The 12,373-nt window shown below is 36.2% G+C and overlaps 1 protein-coding gene across 1 annotated transcript in view; it reads right to left on the bottom strand.

Annotated features, from left to right (window-relative positions):
- Positions 1-12,373, bottom strand: part of LOC110807706 (lipase class 3 family protein) — a 47,551-nt gene that overhangs the window by 5,943 nt on the left and 29,235 nt on the right. Inside the window, exons 10-13 of the mRNA XM_088216327.1 lie at positions 6,770-6,891; positions 5,345-5,442; positions 5,027-5,241; positions 4,487-4,859 (exon numbers count right to left, since the gene is read on the bottom strand). Coding sequence (XP_088072453.1) covers positions 4,487-4,859; positions 5,027-5,241; positions 5,345-5,442; positions 6,770-6,891 — 808 coding nt within the window. The remainder of the gene's footprint in view (positions 1-4,486; positions 4,860-5,026; positions 5,242-5,344; positions 5,443-6,769; positions 6,892-12,373) is intronic.

The following is a 12,373-nucleotide window of genomic DNA, read 5'->3' on the forward strand; positions in this document are numbered from 1 at the left end:
TCCACAACAAAATAGAGTAGCAGAACGAAAAAATGGTCATCTCCTCGATTCAACAAGATCCTTCTTGTTTCAGAAAAATGTGCATAAATCTTTTTGGGGAGAAGTGGTTCTTATAGCTGCCCATATCATAAATTGTTTGCCTTATAGAGTCCTAGCATTTAAAAGTCCAATGGATGTCCTTTCCAAGTTCTATCCAAACCTACACACCACAAATAGTCTTATTCCTTGTATATTTAGGTGTGTGGCATTTGTTCATGTTCATAATCAGAACCGAGGAAAATTAGATCCAAGGGCATTAAAATGCGTATTTGTGGGATATTCTTTAACTCAAAAGAGATATAAGTGCTATTACTCTTCATCAAAAAGGTTCTATGTCTCAACTGATGTGATATTCCATGAACAAGAATCCTATTTCACCGTTCCTTATCTTCAGGGAGAGAATTCAGTAATGGAAGACAAGGATAAGACAAATTTTTTGCCTCTTGATCTGCCATCCTCACCACTTCCTGTGAGACAGCCTAGTCCCATGGATGTTTCTACCGAGCTTCCTGAAAATGTTTCTCCCACCGAGCCCACTGACAATATGAATCCGACCATTGATAGCGTGAGATTTGGCAAAGGCAAAGTGTTCTCGAGGAGGAAGAAGGTTATCCCTGAATCTGTGCAAGTCCAAGACTCCAACCTAAATCTTGAGAATGAGGTAGCAATTTCTAATCTTTTTTCTCAATTTGAATATGAGATATACAATAATGACCAAGACCTCCCTATTGCTATCAGGAAAGGAGTTAGAGAATGTACAAACCAAACTCTATATCCTCTTGCACATTTCCTGTCCTTTAAACATGTTTCACCATCTCATAGAGCTTTCCTTGTCAGCTTAAACACCATCTCCATCCCTACCAATGTATCTGAGGCCTTAATCGATGAAAAATGGAAGCAAGCCATGAATGTGGAGATGGAGGCATTGGAGAAAACAAAACTTAGGAGTTAGTGAAGTTACCTAAAAGAAAGAAACTCGTAGGGTGTAAATGGGTTTACACAATAAAATATAAAGCAGATTGATCAATAGAAATATGCAAGGCTAGATTGGTGGTTAAAGGTTATACTCAAACCTATAGGATTAATTATCAAGAAACTTTTGCTCCAGTTGTAAAGATAAACACTGTTAGAGTTTTATTGTCAATAACAGCTAATGGTGATTAAAATTTGCAGCAGTTTGATGTTAAAAATGCATTTTTGCATAGAGAACTGGAAGAGAAAATTTATATGGAAGTTCTGCTAGGTTATAATAAAGGGTTGACTGCTAGTACAGTATGTGAACTAAAAAAGTCCTTGTATGTACTTAAACAATCACCACGAGCATGGTTTGAGAGGTTTGCTAGAGTAATGACAGCTATGGGATATAGGCAGAGTCAAGAGAATCACACTTTATGTAATAAACACTCATTTAAAATTACAGTCCTATTGGTATATGTTGATGACATAATTGTGACCGGTGATGATGATAGGGAGAGAAAACTTCTAAGTCAATATTTAGCTAAGGAATTTAAGATCAAGACATTAGGAAGATTGAAGTATTTCCTTGAAATTGAAGTGGCTCATTCTAAGCGAGGCATTTTTATCTCTCAATAGAAGTATGTTACAGATCTACTCAAAGAAACCAGCAAAACAGTATGCAAACAAGTGAGTACTCCAATAGAACCGAATCTCAAGCTTGGAGAGGCAGAAGAAGATGCTATGGTGAATAGAGAGATGTATCAACAGTTGGTGGGGAAGCTCATTTATCTTTCTCACACTGAGCCAAATATAGCGTATGCGATGAGTGTGATCAGTCAGTTCATGCACAATCCAGAGGAAGTCAACCAGCAGGTGGCATACAGACTTTTGCAATATCTCAAAAGAACACCAGGTAGAGGCATTCTTTTCAAGAGGAATTGAGGGTTAGTCCTTGAGGCATACACAGATGCTGACTATGCTGGATCAATTGTTGACAGAAGATCAACTTCAAGTTATTACACCTTCCTTGGTGAATGTGGTGACATGGAAGAGTAAAAAACAGAATGTGGTAGCACGATCTAGTGCTGAGGCAGAATATTGAGCAATGGCTCAGGAAATGTGTGAACTCTAGAGGATCTGAAGATTACGTAGGATGGCCCTATGAAACTTTATTGTGATAACAAATCTGCAATTATCATAGCTCACAACCCAGTGCAGTATGATCGAACGAAACACATCGAGATTGACAGACACTTCATCAAAGAAAAGTTGGATAGTGGATTAATTTGTACACCTTATGTGTAGACATGGCTAACTTGTTGATATACTCACCAAGGGGTTAAGTAGTTCAGTGTTTGAGAGTTTTGTATCCAAGCTGGGAATGGTGAATACCTATTCACCAATTTGAGGGGGAGTGTGAAAGAATGTGTTTTACACATGTATAGATTAATTTAAGAAAGTCTGAATATAATAGTTAGTCTTCCTAGAACTAGGTTGATTTGATTAGTTCTTTTTTTTGTGGTGTCATATCCCACAGATTATGGGATGTGATTCCATTTCTAAAGACTAGCACTCCTGTATATAAACCAACTGTAATTGTAATACAAAATATAATTTTTCCTCTCAAACTACAACACTTCTAATAACAAAAGTTTTCTCCTGAGCTAGGTACTCAACATCTTCCAATGATGGCATGTTGTCATTATCGTCACTATCACTTGCACTATCAATATCATTGTTGTCTTTGAGTAGTATGATTATCTTATTAGAACATTGAGATGCAAAGTGTTCAGTACCTAAACACTTGAAGCATTTGATGTTATGCTTTTGATTAGAAGTAGGTGCATTAAAACTTGAAGCATTTAAACTCCATGGATTGCCAGAGTCTTTATAAGTCATCAGGACACTATTTTCTTAAGTCTTTTTGGAAAAAACTCCTCAATCTTTATGGCACAAGCTTGCTTTTAGTTCCGCATAACATCTTCAATTTGATGGTCAAACTGAAGTTGTTAATAAGACTGTAGAATTGTATCACTGTTGTTTTACAGGGGACCATTCCTCTCAATGGGTGCAATGGATTTCGTATGCAGAAGATGCATATAACATAGGGTAATCTTTCCTCCTTAGATGCTACTCCATTTGAAGTGATGGTAGACTAGTCTCTTGACTCCTTTCTTGTCGTCTGGGCTTATCTAAATTTGAAGCAGTTGATTGCGACCTCGACAATGGCAATATGATTTTACAATCTCCAATCTCAATTACTTCAACCTCAACAACATATAAAACAAGTATATGACTGTTGTCATTTGGAAATGTCTTTTAATGTGGGAGATCTGGTCCTCTTGAAGCTTCATCCATACAAGCAAATCCTATTAGCAATAAATGAGTGCAGAAGTGGTCTACTCGTTTTTATGGTCCTCTCAAATGTGATCCAATTGGTTGGAGAGGTTAGTTATGAATTGGAATTGTTGTCACTTTCCAAGTTACACCCAGTTTTCCATGTCTCCTCCGTCAAAGCTTTTCATGGCGAGCATCATGGCAAGCAAGCTATCTCCTCTACAGTAACCATTATCCAATAGGTATTCCTCATCCTTCTCCTTGTCGATTTCCAAGTTACGCCCGGTTTTCCATGTATTGTCTCCGTCAAAGCTTTCATGGTCAGCAAGCTGTCTCCTCTACATTTCCCATTATCCAACAGGTATTCCTCATCCTTCTCCTAACTCAGTTGGCATCCCACACAAAAAATGACAGTATGAGGTCCTTATTCATTAGGAAGGTCTTTCTCCAGCAGATGCATCAGGGCAACTTGTGAATCATACGGCTCTACGCTATCCTCACTTTGCACTTGAGAACACATACCAATTCAAGGGGGGAAATGATATTAGAAACAAAATAGTTCCTTCTGAGAATGTGTATGATACACAAGGAACAAAAATAAAAAATCTGTACTAATAGTCACATGAAGTGATTAAGCAGTAATGTTAAAAGTATGTAGTTTACGTGTGTGCAGTCTAGGAGGTATTATAAAGAGGAAGTAACTACTGCAACGACAAGGGCAATTTAGGCATTATGGGATTTTATTCCCAGAATATAACTGCTTCCTCCTGCTATGAGTTATATATTTAAAGACATGGCCGTATTTAAGAGAGCATATACAGCGAATTACTTTAAGAAGAATGCTTTCTTACTCCAGAGATTATAGGGTTCTATCTTTCAAACAAGTCCTTAAATCTAAAATAGGGAATGACAGAAAAACTAAGAAAAATAATTGTTTGCCAACTGATTTTAGTGTTCATTGTCCAATAATGATATCCGCCAGTAGGGAACATAATATTCCCTAATTCATAAATTTCACAAACTACAACTGAGGAACAACTCTTTTTTTTTAAATAAGAAACAACTCTTTTAAGTACTCTAAAAAACTCAACCCCCATCTGAGAAAAAAAACAGAGAGAGAGAGAACGAGAGAGAGAAAGAGAAAATTTAATACCTCCAGGGAAGATGATCCAGAAACATAGATTCTGATACAACAATATCTTTGAAGCATTCTCTGTTTGCTACAAAGGCTTTATAACTTTCTGTGCTTTCTCGAATTCTCCATCCCTTCCACAGTGGCAGATTAACTTTTTGTGGCACAATATGAATTACTAGGCCAGGTAGAAACATCTCAGCAGAGTTAAATGCAGACCCAATGTCAGACCTTGGAACAGTTTCCATAAACTGAGATATAGGATTGTCTAATGGATTTTCATCAGCATTCATAGAATGAAAAGGATTACTGGAATTATTAGCAACTTCAAAAGCATTTTCTTCCATGTCAGCCTTATTCCAGAGGGAAATTTCCTGATTTTCTTCCTTCCTCCCTGCAGTAAAAGTGGAAATCTTTCAGTACAAAACACATCAATCCTCCAAAGGAGTGTAAGTCTTTGATTATCATGATAGTAAATATACAAGTTCATATGCCATTCATTTTTTTTATGAGCATCAAAGACATTTCTATGGTAACTTTTGATGAAGTTTTGCTTCAGACCTTCAGAGCGAATCCCAGAATCAACATTTGATAGAGCCTTCACCTCAACCTCACTTCTTTGGTAATTGCTTACATAGAGAAATCGTCGTGCAAGCCTGAAGATCAAGGTTGAATCCGTTTTGGCATCTTGAGACAGTGCCATGATGGCAGCTGCACGAAGCCGTAGGATTGATCCAACTGAAAGGCGTGCAGAAAATTCATTGTCGTATACAATGCTGCAGAGAACTCAAAAGAATTCCAATGAAAAAACAAGAATCTTATTTTTTTTTTAAAAAAGGTAATTTCCTGAAACTTCAACAGCATGACTGAGTCAATTACCTTGTAACAAATTCAGAACATGCATCTGCCACAACTAAATCCACACATGGGAGGGCTCCATATGTATAGACATGTAAATTGGGGAATTTGCGGTATAGCTGAGCATCGAAGAAATAGAAAAACGTCAAGTCAGTGACAGAGAGAAAAGGAGAACAGGTGATAGAAACTAAAATACAACTTTGTAGCTTTTCTCTTGTACAGAATGGAAGAGGCATAGCCACAACATATTGCGTCATTTTAGACCTCCAAATCCTCTGATCTTCAAATAAATAGGGTTCTCATTTGACAAGCTGGGATCTTGTGTATTCATCCACATGCATGCACACATTTGTATTATGCTATTTTTCCTATAAAGAAAATTTCATATGCTGCATTACTGAGCAGGACTTGATAAAAAGGGCAAAAAAAGTCAAAAAAGCCAAAACCTTGCAGCACATGAAGCACCCACTTCCCTACACAAGGCTCAACAGTCTGAATTCTTCTGAGACTGATCATGACGTAAATCCATGAACCATATGATTTTCAAGGCTCTTTTTTCTTACTTGAAATATGAATTTTTAACACCTTTGCCATGAGAAATAAGATTGTGATGTAAACAACTCAAAATTTTATTGATTGAAGATTACTATCTTAGTCTCTCAATTTGGATTGAAACATTTACTACAGTTAGAGAACCTAATTGTGAAAAAAAAGAAAAGAAAGATTTAGGACTCACATATAATAAGGGCTATAGTTTTGTGACTAAAGTGGTCGGTAGCTCAAGATATTATTCCTCAGCCCCCCTCCCGCCCAAAAGAAAGGAATTTAAAAAAAAAACAAAAAAACAAAAAAATCTCTCCCTTGAAAGTAAATTGATAGATCAGCCAACCCATTTGTCTGAGGAAGACAAGCTTTGATGTTGATGATTATATCAAAGACTAGAGCAGATAGAAAATTGTCCAATATGTTTGTCGTCAGAGGATGTTGGAATTTGAACCCTGAATGTTATCCTCGACTAGTAATCTTAATAAGAAGACATGGATATTCGGCAAACCACAGTCATGATCCTACTTTATTATTTCTATGAGGACAATCCATTGGGTAAAGAACTCGACTGTGTGAACAAAACTGAGACCCACTATAAATTATGGTGAAAGTTTTATGTCTTTCAATAGAAAGATTGCAGCCAACTCTTCCTTCTAGCTTAATACCATGTGAAGTACCATTTATAAGTAACTTATTCTTCCAAAATCTTACATTGATTTTGTGAGAAAAAAGCTATATGTTTTACATGCCAACAATATTGATTTCAGTGAATGCAAAACCACTCCCCCATACAAGTGATACTTTGTCTAAGCAAATTATCAACCGTCAAACATGCACATACACTATTAAAAGTAAGAAAAGGCTGTGTTAATCACACTGTTTAAAGTGAAAAGACCATACCCTTAGTCCCAGCAAAGTAGCGATGGCGCCTCCTAAGGAATGTCCAACTATGCGGATGTTATAGCCATCACATTCCCTTCCAGCTCCAAGCAATGAGGAAAGAAAACCAATTGATTCAGACTCTACATGTCGATTTACATCAAATACAGAGAGAATATACAAGTTAACAAAGAGTAATTTATAATTTTATAGAAAAAAAAATTTCACATAAAAAATCTACTAAGGCTTTGTCCGGGAGGGGGAGAGAGAGACTTAAATAATGGAATGGAAAGGAACAGAAAATCTTTTCTATTGTTTGGATAAGATGGTAATAGAAATGAGAGCAGAATAGTTTACCTTGTGTGGATAGGAGGTGAAAGAGAAAATGCTAAAAAATTAGTTATGTGTAAAAGAAATAATAACCTTTTTCTTTGTAAACATAATAAAAGGATGAGGGTAATTTAGTTAATCAACCAAATTAAATTTTACTCTTATTTCCATTCTGTCCACTCTCCTCCAATTTACAAGAGAAAAAATTTGGTCCTTTTGAGGGAGAATGAGATGAATCATTCACCAGTCCCCAAAACAAGGTTAAACGTTTCAGTCTCTAAATTTCCCATATCGTCCCCTCTCCCAAACATACCCTAAGTAAATACGTAAACAGGCAAGTAACTCATTTTTTAACAAGAACAATTAACAATATTCATAAACATCTAACTTTCAGAAAAAAATATATATATTTATAAAAAATATTCATAAGCATCCAAGAAAATTGAAACACTTATAATATTATTATTGAAAATATACAACTTTTTCTAGAACAGAAAATGTAGATTATAAAGCACCAAGAGGATGCAAGTCTGCATACAAAATATTTATAAATCAAGCAAAATATATATAAAGTCCCCAAAATCTTCACTAGAATACAACGGTCGGCTCTTTATTAAAAAACTTAGAGCTTGGAGTCAAGAATTCTTAAATCTATCAAAATAAACTTCAATCCCATCAAAAGTCTTTCTATTCATCTCCTTCCATATAGTCCAAATAGTAAATAGAGAAACAAGTCTTAAGTGCTTTTCCTCCCTCAGAAAACTCTTCCAAGCCCATAACTCACCTAACAGTGCCAGCAATGAGCCAATCAATCCTAGCGACCATAGGCTAACAGGCAAAACTGGTGAGCAAATGGGCACCAAAGAAGAATGTGGTTACAAGTCTGTTCGACTTGTTGAACACCTCTGTCAACAATTTTGCTCATTGGCCTGTCTATAAGGTTATTCAAGAAGAGTGATATTTATTTTTATGAACAATTCATAGAAACCCTGTTGATCACATAATTTTTTCCATTATAGTGATCTTTCCACTAACCAACATTAACCCAATCATTGAGTACATTTTTGAAATACTACTAACCGTGAAAGGCCAACGTAGCCACTTGTCTCAAGAATTTCATGAGTAACAATATCCTGTTTTTGCCTAGATTCTCAAATCTTCAATTCAAAGACAGCACTCTGATTCATCCTGACAACGTAAACACCCCTAAATCTTGTGGCTGAAGCAAAACAACTGAAAACTGTTATGAAATTTTGAATAGACCAGCCAATTCAAAAGGTGAAACAGTCACTTGACTAGTTGTCATTCTCCACATTTACATGGAGAACTATAAAAGAAGATAAGTGGAAACTGAAGGGGCTTAGTTCAAATTAATCTCCTAATTTTGAAATTCAGTACAGTATTTAACCAGTTAAATTAGTGTCTACAAATGAAAATTCAATATGCTACTAATAAATAACAGGAGAAAATATCTTTGCTTCTTTGTGGGCTTAAGTTCATGGCTTCTTTAGGAATGTCTATGGCTATTTTGCATAGGACTTGAGATGTGCTGTTATTCTGTGTAGAAGTCATAAATAGAGCTGACTCTAAGAAGATTTATTTCCTAGATTGTCGGAGAAGATTTCTCTTAGATTGTAGGAGAATATTTGTTTTCTAGATTGTAAGAGCTGATAACGAGCATCTGGATTTGATCCTAGGATCCCATAAAATAAGTGTAAATCTCTTTCTTTCCTAGGGGATTCAATAGAATAGGAGTCTTCCCTAAATTGTCGGGTCACAACTCTTGTAACTCTCTATACATGTAATTCTAGTAACCTTATGAAATCAAGCTATAGAATTATCAAATAACATGGTATCAGAGCCATCTCAAAATCACCTTCATCCTTGTTAGTAAACCATCACAAAAATGAAAAAATAAGGAGTGACCAGCGAGCAATCCTCAGCATCTGAAAGTCACATCCATCCCTGAAAATTTTTTGGTAACTAACAGAGGAATGGACAATCCCGGAGTGTCCATCACCGGACATAAACTAAATGGCTAGAATTATCTCCCGTGATTGCAATTAATGATGATATTTGTATGTGGAAAGGGGAAGGACAATTATCTCACTGGAGCCACAGTTCCACCAGCAAAGAACCAAAATATTGAGCTTAGAAAACTGAAAAAGATATGGTGATTTCCCGGCTCATTAACTTAATGACAAACGAAATTAGGGAGTACTTCCTTTCATTTGGTCTGCAAAGGAGATTTGTGACGTAACAAAAGAAATTTACTTCAAAGTAGACAACTCATCTGAGTTGTTTGCAGTGGAGCGCACACTCCATGACCTGCAGCAAGGGGACTCAGCGTAACCCAATACTTCAACCTCTTGACCCACAATTGGCAGCAGCTCAACAGGTTCAAAGAACATAAATGGAACTCTCTCGACGATGGCTTGAGGTATATACATATTGTAGAAAGAAGAAGGCTCTACAAGTTCTTGCTCGAACTCAACAAAGAACTTGATGTCTAAGGGAGGGTTTTGGGCTCGAAATTAATACCCAGTGTCTGCAAGGCATTCTTCAAGGTATGCAAGGAGGAAAACAGAAACAAAGTCATGCTTATAAGCTTCAATCCTCCGCAAACACCTAAAGGTTCTGTACTTGCTGCCCAAAACAGCCGGATAAGGCAGGAGAGAAACAACAGAAGAAACAAAGACCTTGGTGTGATCATTATCAAAGACTAGGACATACAAGGGAAATCTGCTGGAAGCTCCATGGGAAACCAGCAGATTGGAGACCTTCAAGGAATCCAAACGGTAGGGAAGCAAAAGGAATGTAGCTGCAAGGGAACACTCTCACTCCAACAGAAACAATGTTATTTAGTAAGGAGCATGGAGTGTTTGCAAAAATTAATCAATCCCCATTAAATAAACAGCCCAGAGGATGATACTGGGTCAATGGCTCACTCAAGTAACTTCATAACTGGTATAACTTTAAGGCAAAAATAGGACAACACTTGCATTGTAGATTCTTGTGCTTCAGACCACATGACTAGTGATTCCAGAATCTCCACTACTTATAAACCCTACCAGTTGTTGGAAAGGGTTCAGTATTTCTAACCAGAGATATAATATTAGATACAGTACTTTTTGTTCCTAAAATTAAATTGCACCTATTAACTGTTAGTAAACTCAATTAAAAGCTGAATTGTGTTGCTAAAATTTGGTTCAAACCTGATTGAATTTCAGGAACTAAGTTCTGAGAGAATGATTTAGAATGCTAAGACACATCATAGATTCTATATTCTCAACAGCAATTGTATTTAGGAACAACCACTCAGGTTTACCTCTGAAAAACGGCAAGAAGATGCAAATTCATCCATATAAATGTTAACTAGAATATTATGTTATTCAATTAGTTAAGATACCTTTTTCTGTATAATCTTTCCCATAATGATGTAATTAATTGGAATCCCTATTATAATATTAATTTTCTCATTGTAAACAAAAATTTTATATATACCCCAAATATAACAACATAAATTGTATTAGAAAATAAAGTTAATATTTTTCTTCAAAATCTTTATGATATCAAAGTCAAATAAAGTTATTTTAGGATTCTAATTTCAGAGTTTCCTTCAAACCCTAAAATAGTACAATGGGTTGAGTTAGTACCTATCTATCAAAGATCTACTCCCACCACCACCAGTTTGCCTCACCGCCAGGCTCCCGCGCCTACTCCAGTGGTCTTTTCCGTGCGCATGAGTCACACACGCCGCCATAAATCTTTTCCTCTGGCTCGAATCAGCCTTCTAGTATGCGCACGGGGATTGGATTTACAAATCTGGCGCATATTATCCTCTGTCACGCAAATTTGACCGGACCGGAACAGATTTCGCAATCCGACACAGATCAGGTTTCTCCGCACATAAGCTGTTTCTAGTTTCGAGATCTGGCACCGAACCAGCTCCTCCGCACGCGTCCGCATCTGGTTACGCAATACCCACGCCGATCTAGCTCCTCCATGCGCATCCGCGTCTAGTTTCGCAATACCAACACTGATCCAACTCCTCTGTGTGCATCCGCCTTCAAGTTTTGTGATCCAGCGCCGATTCAATTTCTGCGTGCGCAAGCCACTCCAACCAGTCGTTTCTAATCCTTTTTCCAAGTACCGCCGCATCTGCCGCCGCATCTGCTACCGCTTCCTTGCTGGACCGCTCTGTTTCTAGTAACTATCTTCAGACTTGCAACATATTTCCTTCTTTGGTGCTGGTTAGAAAGTTTGTCCTTTACTTATGTGATTAGTTACTAGGTATTATTCTTTCCCTATTTTTAGTACTTTAAAAATGATAGAAGTAAAAAAAATTATTGTTTCTAATTCCGATAACTCCTTATTACAAATCAGTCCATATAATTTGATGGAAATAATTATCTTACTTGATCAATATCTTTTTTATTATTTATTAAAACTAGAGGATTACAGGATTACATTACTGTTGATATGAAAAAACCAAATGTTGTTAGTTTGAAATATAACACATGTGATTCTAAAAACTCTTCACTAATATCTTGACTTATCAATTCCATGCAACTCCACATTACCCGAACCTATCTATTGTTCAACATCACAGCAAAAATATTAAATGAAGCATCTATCACATACTCAAATGGGTAATGATGCCTAAATTTATGAACTTCGAAATAAGATTCATGACACAAAATAATAAGAGATGAATAGTTCTCAATATTTTTCCGAACTCAATGGACTGTACCAGCAATTAGATTACCATCAAGATTTTCAGACAGATTGTGCTTGAAATGCAATCAAAATTCATAAACTGATAGAGAATTAGCGAATTTATGACTTTTTGACTGATTCAAAAACCGAATATGATCATATACGAATCTAGATGTCTGATAAGAATACTCTTCCCTCATTATAACAAATTTATGTTTATGTTCAAGAAGAAAAAAATAAAAGAAATGTCATGCTTTATACAGCACTAGTTAAGAAAACTGAATTAGTTGCTCAATCTGATCAATTCAAACCAACGAAATTGTGAATATTATGACAAGACGAGACACACTAAGGAAACTTACTAAAAATTGCATGGTCGACCAACTAGAGGTCGTGATAAAAAGAAAAGTTGACCTACAAGAGCTCAACAAATTTAGCAAGTGAAACACCTAACACACCAACATTTGGAGCTTTTTCAAACGAAAATATTCAAAATCTGAAGCGTATTTTATCTCAACTTAACTTTTCATCCACTATTAGTGCACCAAATATAGTAAAATTAGGTATTTTTTTCTC

Source organism: Carica papaya, chromosome 3 (genome assembly GCF_054855325.1).
Source record: "Carica papaya isolate Zhongbai chromosome 3, ASM5485532v1, whole genome shotgun sequence".
Classification (NCBI taxonomy): Eukaryota; Viridiplantae; Streptophyta; class Magnoliopsida; order Brassicales; family Caricaceae; genus Carica; species Carica papaya.